At 52.4% G+C, this 16,455-nt stretch overlaps 1 protein-coding gene across 1 annotated transcript in view; it reads left to right on the top strand.

Annotated features, from left to right (window-relative positions):
• Positions 1–160: 160 nt before the first annotated feature.
• OCRL (OCRL inositol polyphosphate-5-phosphatase) overlaps positions 161–16,455 on the top strand; it is a gene marked incomplete at its 5' end in the record, with an annotated part of 21,354 nt that continues 5,059 nt past the window's right edge. Inside the window, 17 exons of the mRNA XM_035889422.1 lie at positions 161–242; positions 1,154–1,192; positions 1,869–1,979; positions 2,066–2,158; positions 2,566–2,680; positions 2,769–2,930; positions 3,496–3,597; positions 4,038–4,152; positions 6,172–6,288; positions 6,438–6,625; positions 8,158–8,269; positions 9,363–9,472; positions 10,427–10,562; positions 11,499–11,609; positions 11,917–12,082; positions 12,301–12,536; positions 15,894–15,917. Coding sequence (XP_035745315.1) covers positions 161–242; positions 1,154–1,192; positions 1,869–1,979; positions 2,066–2,158; positions 2,566–2,680; positions 2,769–2,930; positions 3,496–3,597; positions 4,038–4,152; positions 6,172–6,288; positions 6,438–6,625; positions 8,158–8,269; positions 9,363–9,472; positions 10,427–10,562; positions 11,499–11,609; positions 11,917–12,082; positions 12,301–12,536; positions 15,894–15,917 — 2,019 coding nt within the window. The remainder of the gene's footprint in view (positions 243–1,153; positions 1,193–1,868; positions 1,980–2,065; positions 2,159–2,565; positions 2,681–2,768; positions 2,931–3,495; positions 3,598–4,037; positions 4,153–6,171; positions 6,289–6,437; positions 6,626–8,157; positions 8,270–9,362; positions 9,473–10,426; positions 10,563–11,498; positions 11,610–11,916; positions 12,083–12,300; positions 12,537–15,893; positions 15,918–16,455) is intronic.

Here is a 16,455-nt window from a genome sequence, read left to right as displayed (position 1 = left end):
GAGCTGTCCCCCCATCTCCTCTCCCGTCCCAGTAGCACAGCAGCAGGACAAGCACCGCGTTCCACTGGAAATACGGCTCCTGGGACTGTATCGGCATCTGTCTGCGTACGAGGAGGGAGTTGCTGATCTGTTTTTACAAGCCTTTTTTCTCTCTCTCTCCAGGATAGTTATCCGTTCACCGGAGAAAGAAAACTCTCATCCGGATTATATCCCCATCAACAGCCGCTTTAAATGCGTGCAAGGTACTGACCCTCCTGGAGCGGGCTCTCTCGCGCTGGCAGGAATCCACTGCCGTTTATCGGCAAAACGGGAATGGAGCGGCGTTTCTTGGCCTGCCTCCTGAGCGCCCGTTCAGATTGAAGGCTCCCCCGTGAAACTCAAACTCACGTTTTGTGAACTCCTGCTGCTTCCGCATGCGAGCGGGCAGCCTTCCCATGTCAGCACACAGTTGTGGGGAACTTGGCTGGTTCGGATGAGCAGCGGGCCTGACAGCGTTCACAGCCAGCATGTTCAGCGCTTGTCTGCAGCGGCTGATGTTTGGGTGTCTCCTGATGTCTGTCTGTCTGTCTTCTCCGTAATGGCAAGAGCCGGGAGCTTTAGTCCAATTCCTGCATGTTTAGATCAAAACTTTTGTAAGGTCTGGCAAGCTGTCGAGTCCGAAGAGCAGCCCCTGGAACGGGAAAGCGCTTTAGGCCTTGTCTTGGAAGAACTTAAATAGCAGCGTATGTCCCTGGGGCGAATGCTTGGTCAGGAGCAAAAGCACCTTTTCCCACATTAGCTGATAGCCTTCTGTGTAATCCAGTGTGGCTCTGCCCGTTGTCTTTGCTGCATAGACAAGCTCTGAAGTTCACTCTCAGGTTGGCCTTTCCCAAAGGAGCTACACTGGTGAGGAACAAGCCATCCAGGTGTGCAAGAGCTCTGAATATTAGGAGTCTCCCCTGTGGCGCTTTGGCTGTGGGAAGTGGCTGTCCAGGCTGTCCAGCTATGGCCATTCTTTCTGCCGGGGCCATCATTAATAGCACAGATGTAAATTGAGGCTGTTTGTTCCTTTGTTAGGACTCTTCCGTGGCTACTAGCAGGCAGCATGCTTTGAGTACCCAGTTACTGCAGCGTTCAGTGTGGATTTTCTTGATTCCGTTTTTCTCTTTTCCAGAGGCAGAAGAAACTTTGCTGATTGATATAGCTACAAACAGTAAGTTTCATAACTGCAGTCATGCGGCTAAAGCTCCTTTCGGGAATCGGGCTGCCTGTTAGGCGCTGGCGCAGGCTTAGTTTGCTTACGGCTTCATAATCTCCCTCCACGCTTTGTGTTTGTCTTTTGATCGAGCGGGGATTGTATTTCCTCTAACATTGTTGTCCGGCTCTCTTAGACGGCCGCTTGTCATGACAGACATGGTCTTAGATGCCCAGGCTGAAGTATTGGCAGTTGGTCAAACTTCAGCTTCTTAAATCTTTTCCCAAGGCCCTGTGTTGCACTCTGAACCACGCTCATCTCCCTTCCCTTTCCATGACCTGAGCCTGGGTGACCATCCTCCTTTCCCAGTGCTGACAGCGCTGTCTAGTCACCAGTTCTGCTTCCCCTTTCAAGACATTTTTCTTACTGCTTTTAGAGCTCTTCTCTGTGAGATCGCAGTAGGGAGAAGCATTCCTAAAGCCAGGAAAACATGACTGATGGTACCCCAAGTGGGGGGCGCGTCTCAGATGCACAGGGAAACTAGCTTAGGTGCAGATTGCCAGCGGAGGCAATAGCTGGAGGTCGGCTCTTGCTGATGAGCTCAGAGGATACCTAGAAAGCCTGGTCTCTCTCAGGGTGGGATACCTGTGATCCAGCCCCGCCTGACCCTGTGAGTCTGTCTTTGTGCCTGAAGCAGGCTGTAAGGTCCGGATACAAGGTGACGAGACAGCGGAGCGGCTCTTTGAAATCGCCGATGAGGAGCGTTGCTTAGGATTCCTTTCAGAAGTGCAGAGCATACAGGAGGGTAAGCAGAGCTGTAGCTGTGTCTGTGAAAGCCTCTGACTGCCAGCAGTTTCTGACAGCGCTGACTTCTTTTTTTTTTTTTTCCAGCCCACCTGAAAGCTCTTCATGAACCTACGGACTTGGGCAGCTGGGATCAGGTGGAGAAGAACCTCCCAGGCCTTTTGCAGACCCCTTATTTGGGTACTGGACTGACTGTCGCCTTTCTTATGCCCTGTGGTCTGTATGGCAGTGAGGCCCTCGGGGACGGAGAGCTGTGTCTGACCCTGCAGTCTGGCCTGAGCCCCAATTCCTCCCTTCGCGTCGCCCTGCACAAAATAAAAAGTTTCGGTCCTTGGGTTCTGTTGCCCTGGACCATTCATTCCTCTTGAGTGCAGCTTTCTGCCCAGTGCCTTGATTTGAGTATGAAGCTCCCTCCTGCCTTGACTCGTGGCTCGTACCCATTTCTCTCATTCCCTGTGTCATCAGAGTTGATGTATTGCTGTTACCATTCGCTTTTTCACTTTCTGTAGAGTTACATTGTTTTGCTTCCTGATCTGTGCTGTTTTAAATTGTTTCTCAGGACGTTGTGCTTGGTTTTTTCATCATAGGACGGTTGGAGGATGACTTCAGAATTCTAGGTATAGAAGAGAAAACATACATACCAAACCACCAAACCGGGTTTCGCCGGGAACCCCCACCTCCTCCCGTGCTTCAAAATAGGCAGTAAGTAACGTGGTGGATCTGTTCCCTTTTTTCCTTCTCTTCCTAGACAGCAGAGCCAGTTTTAATTCTGCTCCTGCTTCCTTCCTAGGTTTCACCGAGAGAGAGAAGGTACATCAAGAGAGCAGCCAAAAGTGACCAACACTATGCGCAAAATGTTTTTGCCCAGTGCCCAGTCGGGACAAAGGGAACGCCTCATCAAACACGTGATTGCCAAGAGGGAGAAGGCGTACGTCGACCTTCACAACTTCAGGTCAGAGCAGTGGCTGCGGAACGGTGTGCACAGAGACAAAGCTGTTTAGTCTCTTCTGTGAACTCCCATCTAGCCCAGGTCTGAAATCTGGCAGCTGCCGATGTGTGGCCAGCTGGGGTGGCCGACCGAGGATCGGTGCGGGCTGGAATTCCATAAGCGCCTGCGGTGCAGCTTCTCCTTTTGCGTCTTTTCCCCTGTGTGTGTCAGATCCCTTCACCCTCGAGTAAGACTGAAGCAGTTGGGCAGAAAGGGGATAAGGCAGCCGTGCCACCACACTGTTGGTGTTGCCCCACTGGCATGATGCTAAAGGAGCTGGATGTTCGCTGGCCCCGGTGAAATGTCTTTCGTTCTGTAGCGTTCTGCAAAGTCCCCGAGATGAGTGTCACTGAAAATGAGCCAAGGCTTGAAGAGTTTTCAGTTCCCCCATAGCTGGCATGGCCCTGCGCACGGACAGCTCGCGTGTTGTGAGCTCCCAGCCTGAATGCTGCTCTGCGTGCGCTGGAGAGACTGGGCTGATGCGGTGGTGCTTGTGTTTTCTAACAGTTCAACTGCTTCTGTGTTGTAGATTTTTTGTGGGCACGTGGAACGTGAATGGGCAGTCCCCAGACAGCAGCTTGGAGCCCTGGCTGGTGTGCGACGCAGAGCCTCCAGACTTGTATTGCATCGGGTGAGCAGCCATGGCCTCATGGGTCTCTTGTTGCTCTTGCTTGGATACCGGTGGGCTGTGTTTAAGTTCCTGTCCCGTTCTCAGAGGTTCCGCAAAGCTGAGCTGTGTCTGAGGGGAAAGAGCCATTTGGATGAGGCAGAGTGTGGGGTTAAACGAGGCTGGCATGACATAACAAAAGAGACTCTCCTGGAGGCATCCGCAGAGTGCTCTGGTTGTCCTCTGCCTAAAGGGGTACTTGGCAGAGAGGTGGTTGCTGGAGTGTGTTGCAGTAGGGTCTTGGAGGCGCTGTGGTGAAATTCTGCTGCCTCGCGTAGCACATGGGAGTAAAGAGCTTCTCTTCCAAGAAGAGCTGTTGCTAGAGGTGTCACGTTGGACCTTCCTGTAGAAGGAGGGAGATCTGGAGGAGAGGTGGGATGTGCTAAGCTGGCTTGGTTTTTTAGGTTCCAGGAGCTGGACCTCAGCACAGAGGCTTTCTTCTACTTTGATTCTCCGAAGGAGCAAGAATGGCTGGCTGCTGTGGAGAAGTCCCTGCACCCGCAGGCTAAGTATGAGAAAGTGAGTTCTGTTGAGCGTGGTGGGGTCTTGTCAAAGAGTTGGCATGATTGGAAGGAAGAGAGAATCGGGCTTCCCCTTGCCTCAGCTGGCCCAAAGGGCGGTGACTGGAGAAACCGGGGGTGTAAGCTTGGCATGTGCGTACCTGTGCGTGTGCGTCAAGTGTGCCAAGTCAATCTGAAGAATCTGCTTCTGCCCCGCGGTTGTAGGGGATATTGTCCTCGGAAATAGACATTTATAAAGAAGGGGATCAAAATAACTTCATAAAATAGGAGGTAGGTGTGAGGGAAGTAGTATGCGCAATAGAATCGTGGCAGTGGGTTCAAATTCTTTATCTGTGTTACCCTCTCACTCTTGTACCATAGAAGCAAGGTGTGTCTTGAGCTGGCAGATTAAATGAATAGCTTTTCCTTGAAAGGAATGGGATCATGTGTGAGGCGAAATCTTCCAGAAGCTTCTGCCTTGGGACAGAATTGCTTCCATTGTGGCAGCAGGATTTTCTTCTGGCTGGTTTAGAGAAAGCCATTTTTTCTCTCTGCTGTAGTAAACCTTCTTGCTGTAGGTACCAGCCCTAAATACGATAACTAGTTTCCTCTTCCTCCTTACCCATGCATCACTGTCACACCCCTGTCCTGCTGGCTTTGAGTTGAGCTCAGTGGCGTGGGTCACAGGTAGGCACAGCAGGAGCACAGAGCACCCCGCTGACCTGAGAGTCACCGAGAGGGAGCCAGGGATCGTGACCTGGGCTGTGGGGAGGCTCGCGTTCCTGTCCCTTCGCTCTGCTTGCGTTTGAGGTGAATTTCTCCCACCCTTGTGAACGGGAGAGAACAGGATATGGCTGCAGGCAGGGGGAGGTGACTGAAGCCGAAGGGAAGGCCTGCAGTTGCATGCAAATTCCGCTCCTGCGGAGGGGACTGAGTGCTTGAGCTCCTCCAGTTTAATTCTCTGATTTCAGCTTCTTCCCTCACAATGTAGACTTAATCCCAGCACTTCTCAATGTTTTTGTGCCTCTAAAGTGAGCATGTAGACTGTGCTCAAGAAGATTAGGCCTTGCTGCCGGCTTTCAAAGTTGTGACCTCACTGTTTTGAAGGAACAAGGAGGTCGTGGACAGGGATGTGTGTTGGCTTGGCATGTGTCAGAGAATCCGCAGCAGACTGAGATCCTCGCTGGGGTAGGGCATGTCAGCACTCTGTTAACATCTGCAGCAGAGGAGAACCTCTTAGCTCCAGAAGGAGACTCTTTGCATCAGAGAACAGGCGTTTTCTGAAAAGCAAACGGTTTGTGGAGCTCGGAGATGGCTGCCTTTTGGTACCCTGTGTGTCAGGCACGTTTGCCTCTGGAAATAAGAACTTTTCCATCCGTTCCCCTCTAGTGTGTGTGGCTGGCTCCGCTGTAGTTCTGAGTCGGCAAAGGGGGGCACAGAGAACAGGCGTTTTCTGAAAAGCAAACGGTTTGTGGAGCTCGGAGATGGCTGCCTTTTGGTACCCTGTGTGTCAGGCACGTTTGCCTCTGGAAATAAGAACTTTTCCATCCGTTCCCCTCTAGTGTGTGTGGCTGGCTCCGCTGTAGTTCTGAGTCAGCAAAGGTGAGCACCAGCTGGACCTGCAGCCCTCAGCAGCAGCCGTAGGCAGCAGCTCTCTGCGACACACCGAACCAGAGCACTCGGTGCCTTCCTCAGGTGGTTTTGCTGGTGAGAGCACAACGTAGTGTAAAAGGCTGAGGCTTCACGAACAGATCCGCTACGTGTTTATTAAGTTTCTGTTGCCTCACAAGACAGCCCTGTTTGTGGGGAATGCAGTGAGTTCGGCAGAGCCGATAGCTATTGGGGGATGACAGATCGTTCCCCAGAACCTTGGTTTGGGGCAGGAGGTCCTTTGGGTGGTGTTGCAAGCAGGGATTGAGTACAAAACACAGTGGGGAACAGGGAGAGCCAGAGAAGCGGAACATTAGGCAGAGCAGGCACATCAGAACTGCATTTTCCCTGCCTTTCTGGGAACTCAGGACCCCTTTTATTTCTGCAGGTGGAAAAGGTCCGTCTAGTTGGGATGCTGCTGCTCATATTTGTTAGGAAGGATCAGCTGAGCTATGTCAGAGAGATGGTGACAGAGACCGTGGGCACGGGAGTCGTGGGAAAGATGGTGAGTCACTGAGGCCGATCCGCTGCGGCTGCGTAGCCGTGCGAGAAACGGCACAGCCTGGTTGTGTCACCGGGCCCTGCCACCCCTGTCTGCTCCACGGTGCCTCGCGTGCCGCCTTCTCTAACGACCGTTGTACCCGCTCTCCCCAGGGCAACAAGGGCGGTGTGGCGGCGAGGTTCGTGTTCCACAACACGACCTTCTGCATTGTCAATTCCCACCTCGCCGCTCACGTGGAGGACTTCCAGCGGCGAAATCAGGATTATAGGGATATCTGTGCTCGGATGAGTTTCCTAATCCCCGATGATAGTCTGTCTCAGCTCAGCATCATGAAACACGAGTAAGTTTATTTTGCTGCTTTTCCCTTTTGAAGTGGTGTTGAATAATGCACACTGAGTCAGAGTCACAGCAGCAGGGGATCCTGTGCAGATCAGTTTTCTGGCTTAAAGATACAAGTGAAAATGCGGAGGCCTCTGGCGCGCTAGAGCTGCAGTCGGACCGCATGGCCACCTCCTCGCTGCGGCCAGTGACTTGTGCAGCCTGCCTCTGGTGGCCTTTTCCTTGCCCGTTGTGTATCATCCTTCCCTTTCAGCAGGCGCTGTTCCCGAGTCGATGGCTGAACGTTACAGGGCTTGAAGAAACTGGGGGGGGTTTTGTGATGGGAAATGGGAGTACGAATAGGGGAAGGGATGGCAGGATGGGCAGAGGCTGTGCTGTTCAGGCTTTTTGGAGTAATAAGTGCTTACGATTGCTGTTTCAGTTTCTTTTTAAATGACTTGGATGATACTCGGGCAATACTTGATTTTTTTTTTTTTTTTTTAATTATTATTATTTTTAGTGGGGTGGCAGTGGTGCTGAATAGTCCAAATCAAACGCAAACATGTACACAAGAAGGATACAAATTAAGTCGTCTTAAACCTGATGCAAATGGTTAATACTTCTGTAGTTAATACTTAAACCACTTAAAAACTGAAAATAAAATGTAGAGTAGATTAGTATAGGAAAAAACTTCAAATATGAGGTTATCCTTGATAATCTACCGTTGGAAATCTTGAGGTTTGACTATAAACAGGAACAGTTTTGATACTGGAGAGGGGTTTGGATTTTAATCTTTAAATGAAACCCTTACGGAGTAAAGAGTGAATAGCACACGTGTTTCGTCAGCCGCTGGTGGTGAGGAGGCTGTAGGTCTGTCTGAAAGCCCAGAGGGGAGCAGAGCAAGAGCAGGTGCTGGTGGGTGGGACAGGACAGGAACATTCTGGAGGTCAGAAACTCAACGGGGACCTAACTCTGCTCTTGCCAGTTCTGCGTCGGTCAGTCCTTGCTGGGTAGATGGCACGGGAGCGGCCCGCTCTGGTTGAAAGAAGGGCAGTGGAAGATGAACTGGTAAAGCCATGGTATCGCAGGAGGTGTGAGCACGCGGGTACCTGCGCACCAGCCTGCCTAGCTGGTTGACGAGCAGGCTCTGCTTAACGAGCTCTGTCACTGCCCTCTTCCGCACGCCAGAAGAGCCTGAATACTAGATGGATTTTGTCTCGCTTAAGAGGTTATTAGGCTTGGTGTGGTACGCTGGTTTTGCTTTGTTAGAGAGCTGGTGGTGTTCCCAGGCTTTCTCAGACTGAGGCACACTCAGGTGTATCCCGTTAAACTAAGCCTTCAGCCCCACGTGGGATTCTGATGGAGATGGACTTAGTTCGGTAGTATCTGCTGCCACTAGAGAGGTCTGCTGTCGGACTCGATCTCTCATGTCTCCTTTTGTCTTCCGTGTGTCTCAACCTTAATCACCAGCGCAACCATCTCTTCTCCTATGCCCCTTCTTCCCTGCAATACTAACTGCTGGCTCTTCTTGTCCATGTTTGTCTCTGTTTTCAGTGTTGTCATCTGGCTGGGAGACTTGAACTACAGGCTTTGTCTCCCTGATGCCTATGAGGTGAAAAGTCTTATCAGTAGGAATGAGCTTCAGAAATTGCTGATATACGACCAGGTCAGTGAACTCCGCTTACATTCGCTCCGTACTCGTGAGGTCCTCTCGGTTTGAGATGTGCCTGTGCTTGGGAGGAGCTGGCAGACGCTGCAACAAGTGCCGACACAGATGCTAGACCCTAGAGAGGCTCTGGGTGTCCTGGTGATGTCAGCCCCCTAAACAAAAATAGGTTGGACGTTATACCGGGGTTAACAAGACTCGGGCAATTACCATAGAAATGTCTTTGCATCTCATTGGGAGAGTCCTCTCTGACGTACAAAGTACACGCTGGAACATAGGAATCTGTAGCAGCAACAAAAGCTGCTGTAATCGGTGTTCTGGAAGAGGTATGGATTTGGAGACCAGTGCTTGGAGCCAAGGCTCTCTGCTCATCCAGTCTGACCCAAATTCCGTGTTGTGGTCTTCTCCGCTCAGCGTTTCTTTGCGGCACACTGAAAACCGAGAAGGCACCGGGTGTGCCTTTAAGGTGAAGGACTGTGCCTGTGAAACGTGAGCAGAAATAGCGTGGCATCGTCTCCGGCACGCAGCGTAGCAGTAGGTCTGGTTGATCCTGTTCTGCTCTCGTTTCTGCTGTGCTGCAGAGCTTCGTGCAGAAAATAACTGAGGCTCAGGTTTTTGTGAGGCAAACGGCGAGGACATTTTTCGGAAGAGTAAATGAGAATGGGGAAGTAGCGTCAGGCTGGCAGCCAAGCGCGCTCCGGGAGGCTCTTGCTAAAATGATTGGCAGTGAAATATTAATGATGGTGATGCTTAAGCCCGAAAACTAATGAAGGCATTAGCACGAGTGGAGCAATTAATATTTCCCTTAACTATCGTTCTGTGCTGTCTGCGTGGTCTGGTAAGCAGCGCTGTGCTGATCTGTATTCGGTCTGTTCAGAAAACATCCCATGGAGGTGTTGAACGTTTGCCTTTGTTAAAGGTAGGTCTGGGAGGCAGCCTGGGGGACGTCTGGTGGATCCCATGGCCACGGGTCGCAGTTGCTCTCCCTGTGGATCTGCTCTCTGCCACTCTGCTGTGTGTGTGGGGGGGGAAGTGTTCGGGATGATCTGTTGCTTTGGGTTTTGTTTTTAAAAGTGTTCTTTTTCTGCTTTAGCTGAATATTCAGCGCGCTCAGAAGAAAGCATTTTCAGATTTCACCGAGGGAGAGATTAAGTTCATCCCCACATATAAATATGACTCTAAAACAGATCGCTGGGACTCCAGGTAAATCGGCTGCCAATGGACACATTTACTTGTGACATAAAAGCATTTTCTCACAGAACTTGGTTTCCTGCTTCCTAGAGCTGGAAATACCTCTCGGTGTTACAGTGATGGCTGGAGCGCACAGACAAGTCTGTGCTCCTTCATTTCCCCTGCTTTCTGAAACAAGCAGACCCTGCGTGCGCTGGCCAGGCACATGGCCTGAACCTTGGTCACTGCTGGTCCCCATAGCTGAGGGCGGGTGAAGTGTGAGCTCACAAGTGGCCCTACACTGGGCGTTTTTTTTCTGCTACCAGGGACAGGCAAATGGTATAAAAGGAATTGAAGAGATGAGGAAACAGTTTCTCTGAGTCACCCTGTCCCCTGACCCGCACACGCGCAGGGGTTCCTGCTTGCTGCTCCCTGCTTGGTGCCTCCCAGACATTTATGCGTCTGCTGCAGAAGCTTGCTCTAAATGGAGAAACTCCCCAGAAGGAGTTTCAAACCGTATTGCACTTTGGGTTTTACCCTGCCTGTGTTTATGAATTGGCACAGCAGTTAATCTGGAGAAGGATAACCCCGGATTCAGACTTCATAACATAACAGTAATAGCTGAGTAGACTTTCTGTAGTGGAAACAATAAGCGATGGATCGGACGGTAGTGGGCAGAAAGATCTGGCAGCAAAAGAAACCAGGGCAGCTGAGGTCACAGTACACATGGCTTCAGGCTGTGGAAAATGGCCTTGTTTGAGGTTATTTTCTTTCCTGATGCTGGAAAGAATGGGAATTCTAGCTACTGTCTAGGGAAAGGGGAAGAGAGCAGAAGGAATAACAGTATTCAAGTTGAGGGGAGTGACAGGAGTTTGTCCCGCTGCCGCTGATGCAGTCATTGACGGTGGGGGTGGAGGGAGCTGCCTGGCTGGGACGAAGAAGAGCTTGGGTTGTTGGATTTCCCTGGTAAACCGTTTGTCTTTGTAGTGGAAAGTGTCGCGTGCCTGCGTGGTGCGATCGAATCCTTTGGAGAGGAGAGAACATAAATCAGCTCCGGTATTGCAGTCATATGGACCTGAAGACAAGTGACCACAAGCCAGTCAGCGCCCTTTTCCTCATCGGGGTAACTTTTTTTGTATATGCTAGGGTAGGACTGCGATGCCGTCACGCGTTCCTTCGGGAGTGTCACATAGCTAGGGCACCTCTGCTAATGCTGTTGCAAGAGGACAGAGTAAATAAAAATAAGGTGTGTCTGCTGCATAGCTGTGCTGCTGTTTGGCAGCCGGGCCAGCCGCTGCTCAGCAAAGGACTCGGCGGCCGCGGTCTTCGTGTGCCGTGCAGCTTGGCTGCGTAGCGCCGGGACGGCGTTATGCCGCAGCAACGCAGGTGATCGTCGGCGATTACCTGAGCAGGGGTGGCCATGTGGTAAATGGAAAGGCATTCCCATTGACGGCTTTGGTGGTGCTGCTTAGCGTCTGGGGCATCGCCCGTGATACCTAGGACTGGAACGGGCGAGCTGCTGTTTTCTCTCCTCCGCGGGGAGGCACAGCAGAAACCCAGCTGTAAGTGTGCCTGCTGTTGCAGCGTTGCCTCTGGAGTGTTCGGAGAGTGTGCCGCTGGTTCACACCTGAATTTCTTTGGTGGTGAATGGCTGGCAGCAGGTTGGGGTTTCCTGAGTGGAGAGAGACCACGGCCATTTCAGCTACCTCCTGCTCCCTGGGTAGCTCAAGTCCCCTTAAAAGAGAACCTTTCTCCTCTTCCTCTGGAGAATTGTGAGCGATGCTGCGGGATGCCAATGCTGCCCCACAGAGATCACCTCCATTAACCTCCCGGTAGCGTGGTCAGTGGCCAGAAAGACCCTGGTAACATCTGTAGGCGTAAAATGTGCATAAAGTTGCACACACAGCTTGGGCGTGCACCCATGCGTGCAAATTCTCGCAGCCTTTCAGCTGCACATAGCAAGTGCTTAGAGAAACATTTCACTTCTGCAGCTTATGATCAAAAGACTTCCTGCGAAGCCGGCCAACAACTTTGCTGAGTGTTTTCTGATCTTCCACAGGTAAAGGTTGTCGATGAGCAGAGGTATCGGAAGTTGTTTGAAGACATCGTTCGTTTAATGGACAGAATGGAGAATGAGTTTCTTCCTTCGCTGGAGCTAAGCAGGAGAGAAGTGAGGATGAAACTTGAATCCCTGTCCACTTCCCAAACACAGCAGCCTTAGAAGTGTTAGAGCTACTTTTAAGGACCTTGATTCCATAAACTGGATCCTAGGAAACTGAACTTTACCCATTATCTTATGACCAGGAATTGGATTAGAAGGGACATCTTGTCTTGGCTTCTTGGCAGGTCTTCCATTGGGAGTTCTGGATTGCGTGGGCACCTCTCAGTCGCGGGTTGCCACTGCAGGGTCTGGGTGCTCCCTGTGTCCCCCATCGTGGGGGGACTAACGTGAGTTGTGTTTTCTTTTTGCTTTGCAGTTTGAGTTTGAGAATGTGAAGTTCCGTCAGCTGCAGAAGCAGAAGTTCCAGATCACCAATAACGGGCAGGTCACCTGTCACTTCTCCTTCATCCCAAAGCTCAACGACAGCCACTACTGTAAGCCGTGGCTTCGGGCCGAGCCTTGTGAAGGTTACCTGGAGCCAGGTGAGTTCTAGCACGGTTTCTGCAGTGTGTGCTGGTGTAGGCTGCCACCCTGGCTCCACGCAGTCCTTCCCATCTTTCCCGTGTCTCGCCTTTCTTGCTGTCATCCTTGTCTGTTTGTCTTCTTGGTTTCCTGGCCTTTGTCCCTGCCACTGTGTGTTTGTCCTTGTCATCCCTTTTGGAGAGTGTCTGTGTGTTCTTGAGAGCTCTCTTTGTTGCAGATGAGAGCATGGAAATCTCCCTGGACGTGTACGTCAGTAAGGACTCGGTAACCCTTCTGAACTCTGGCGAGGATAAGATTGAGGATATTCTTGTCCTTCACTTGGACCGAGGGAAGGACTACTTCCTTACCATCAGTGGGACCTACCTGCCCAGCTGCTTTGGCACCTCCCTGGAGGCCTTATGCCGAATGAGACGACCGATACGAGAAGTTCCCGTCACCAAACTCATTGACCTGGTGAGTAGCAGTGTTCTGGAGCAGCTCTCTTAACAGGGAGAGACCACATTCCCTTCTGTTTCCTCCCCAAAGCAGGAGTAGTGCCTTCAGCTTGGGTCAGCTGTGCGGGCTCTGAGCTGATTCACTTCTTCCAGAGCTTGAGGGGCTCTTTTATCATTTCTCTCCCCCACAACCAGTGGCTTTTGACAGCCTGTACTTCATCTCTTATTGATGAGTAGATTCTAAATATTGTTTGGTGGGGCAAAAAAGCGATTCCAGCACCTTGTGTTCTGTGTTACTGTCCTGTTGGTGCTGGCAGGCTCAGCTGGGTGGCACTCGTGTGTCGTAGGCGGTACGATTGAAGTGCTCTCCTCCAAGGTGCTTCTGCAGTGACGCAGGGCTCCGGGATCCTTTTCCTTCTGGATGCTGGTGGCATTCGGGACGCTGCTCGGGGGAAGGAGCAAGCGGAAGCAGGCGGACCGAAGGAAGGACTTGATGCTGTTAGATGTGCTGCTGAGTCCCTGAGCTCAGCCAACGGCCAGCCTCTCGGGCCAGCTTCTCCCACGCCGACCACAGTGAGCAGGCTCTTCTGCGGCGCAGACAGCCGTTCCTCTCCCCCAGCTTCACCTGCCCCTAGCGTCAATATTCATCCTTCTGCAGCCACTTGTGCGTGCGCGAGGCAGTGTGATTGTGCCCCGTCACCTTTTGTCTCTTCAGTATCTCGTGGCTGTTTCTGAGATTAAGCCCCGTTTTGGGGATCTGAATCCTCGTCTTCAGCCTGCGCTCAGCCCTCTCTTCTGGTGGCCTTCCCTGGCCTCGCTCCCTGCGGCCGAGCAGCTCCTGCGTTGCAGTCTGTTTACCCGTTCTCGTTTCGCCAGGAAAGGAACTTCTTTTTTGTTCACCTGAAAGATGAGCCCCAGCTCTTTCAGTGTCCCTGACATGTGATACCTTTCCTCTCGTCCCATGTCTTGCAGTCTCATCCTTACCTGCACCCTTCATGTCCAGTGAGCTGCTGCTTTTCACAGCTGTAGGTGCGACAGCTTCCACTCCCATCCTCTTGCGCTTCTTTCTCTTCCCGTTAGCGGTTGCACTGTGCCTCCTGCTGCCTCTTCCTGGCCCCACCTTCTGCTGTGGGTGTCTGCTTTTCTCACAGGCCCAACACACCAAAAGGCCGTTTTCATGACAGAATTTTAATTTTGTAATCGCTGGATCGGGCTGAGCAGAATCCAGGTGGCAAGGTACAGCGTTTGCGTCCTCAATTCAAGCAGCCTCAATTCAGGCCTCGGGCTCCTTGTGCTTTTCAGGACTCGACTGAAACTCTGTTCTGGAAGCGCATTGAACTTGGTCTAGAGCGTTCCGTCAGTCTCGGTGGCTTTTCCTCTGGCTTTTTCCTGGTTGGTGCTTGGCACTGACTTCTTGCTTGACGTATAGGGACTCGGGCCTCGACCCTCAGCTTCTGCCCTCTCAGACACACGCTATTACTTTTCCAAGCGTGCTTTGAGGCTTCTTCTGCTTCCTTTACCTATAGATTTCCTTCTCTGTAATTCAGTGAAAGATACAGAAGTACAGGAAGCAAAACAGTCGGAGAAGAGCACCCTGTCCCAGTATCGGCAGCGAGGAAGCGGTCTCTTGGGTCAGTGAGGTCAGTGTGACTGCCGTACTTCAGTCGGAACGTGTTGAGCTCAAGCAACACAACGGCCAATGGCCCAAAGCAAAATTCAGTCACTTGGCTTATGAAGCTGCTGTCACGTGAGAGCTATTTTAGGTCTGTGGGTTTTGGTCGTACCTCCGAGTTGAGAAATTCTTGGAGACGGGACGGGCTGAGCGGTGCACGTGCCAACCGCCCCGCAGCCCAGGAGCGCCCTGGTCCCGCTGCGTGCCTTCAGCTGATGTTTAGACAGCGTGGGAGGAAGGCAGCGTGTTGGCGGAGTAAGAACCATTTTCCCTCCTGCACTTAAGTAGCATTAGGGCCTGTCACTCGCTGCAGCAAGCATTCTCAGCCTGGCTAGACAGTCTTCAGCAGAGGGAGATGTGGGGAACGCGGGCCCATAGGGGTCTGAGAGGCAGTCTGATGCAGGATAGCCAAGTGTAGGTGGGAGCGTGTTTGGAAATGGCTCTCCTAGTTCTCCTGGGAGAAGCTGCTGACGCTCGAGTGTCTCGCCTTTGGGATTTCAGTATTAGTGTCTCATCCTGTTTTTTCTTGGGATCCTACTGTGGGCTTTAAAAAGCCTCTTGAAGAATCTTTCTCAGGAGCAGGCTGGCCTCGTGGAGCTAATGGTGCTGAACGCTCGGGAAGGGAGGTGAGCAGCAGGGCGGGCAGTCAGGTAGGTGGTAGCGAGACTGTTGAGATGACTCAGCCGGTTACGAAACGAGCCTCTCCCGGCTATCTGCCATCCCAAACCTGTGACTGCTGTCCCTCCCCCTGTGCCGTGGAAGAAGAACCCGGGCCAGCTCCTGTTCGGAGCAAGCTGTTCTCCGCAAGAGGCCGGTCTGTTGTGGCTGTGTTAAACCTCCGGGAGCCTCCAAAGGAAGCAGGCGCTGCAGGAGTCGCAGGGGAGCCCGAGAGGCTGCTCCCCCCCAGCCGTGCCCTGTGCCGTGGCGGCCGCAGCTGCGTTTCCACCTCAGCCCTTCAATGCCTTCCGCTTGCTCCCACCCCAAAAGGTCGATCTGCCAAAACTCAGCTTGGGCAACCTGCTTCTGTTTCCTCCTGCGGACGCCGCTGAAAAGTGCCTTACGCTGCCAGCCTGCGCTGCGCTGGCAAACGGACGCTGTGTTTCAGGATCGCCGGAGGGATCGGCCGTGCAGCCTGGGGGGGGGCTCTGGCATGCCCCTCCTTGCAGCGTGGTAATGCTATTAGGGTGAGACAGACGAGCAGCCCGGGGTTTTGAGCACAAACACTCGTTTCCCTGACTATACACAAAGCTGCTTAGGGGGCCTGTTAGCTCCACAGCTGCCACACGCTCAGAAATACAGATTTAGCCTGGTGAGTGTTTTCTCTCTGGCCTGCTCGCAAGGGAAGATGGCTGAAATAATACAGGGTTATTTATTTCCGACCAGGGAGGTTCAAGAAGGGGAACTTCTTCCTGGCAGCCACCTCTCGCCTGCTGGTGGCCTGGGTAGTGAGCAGTGGTGCTGCAAGGCCCCTTCGGGGAGTTTGTAGAAATCCTGACAAGGTTGTGCATCATGTGAGCAGGATATTTGCTAATTGGCAGGCAAATCTCTTGCCGCAGGTTTAACTTTGGCCCTGTCAGCAAAACGTGTGAAGGACCTGGCATTCGGTGGGTCCTTGTAATGCAAATTAGGTTTCTGCTTGATCTGGGAGTGCGTTCTCTCTCTTAATGATACTTTTTCCTCTTCTCTCTTTCCCACTGCTCTCAGGGAGAAGACAGCTTCTCAGAAAAGGTAACGCAAGCGGTTGCTGGGGAAGTCTGCTTCTCGATGCCTTGTTTGTAAAGAATGAGTGTTTCCCCTTGTTTTCTGCTGAAGAGGGAAGGGGCGGTGGGTGCGGAGGGAGCGCTTGTTCCAGCAAAGCCTCTTAGCGCAGCTGTGGGATAGAGGAGAACGTGTGGGAGCACAAAGTGACCCCGTAGCCAGGATGGGGCCAGCCCGGCTGAGCTGCTTACAGCTCACCAAATTTGCTGTGGGAACAAAAAAAAAAAAATGCTCTCCTGATCCTAGCAGCAGTGATGGATATTTCCAAGAAAGACGGGCAGCCTTTGACGTATCTGAGCGGGCTCTAACCATGCACATAAGGTGGGGCTCACCACAGCACCCTCTTCAGACATGTGGGGAGAGGGCTGACTTGGAAAGCTGCAGTTTTTTTGCTCTCTCTGCCGTGGCGTGTCCTTACGGAGGCCGAGGGAGGGCCTCGCAGAGCAGGCAGACGTTCCTCGGGGCCAGGGCTGCTGGCTCCCATGGCCGCCGGTGGCCGCGCAGGGTC

Source organism: Egretta garzetta, unplaced genomic scaffold (assembly GCF_000687185.1).
Source record: "Egretta garzetta isolate BGI_Z169 unplaced genomic scaffold, ASM68718v1 scaffold1652, whole genome shotgun sequence".
NCBI classification, from domain to species: Eukaryota; Metazoa; Chordata; class Aves; order Pelecaniformes; family Ardeidae; genus Egretta; species Egretta garzetta.
This window is presented reverse-complemented; position numbering and strand designations above follow the sequence as displayed.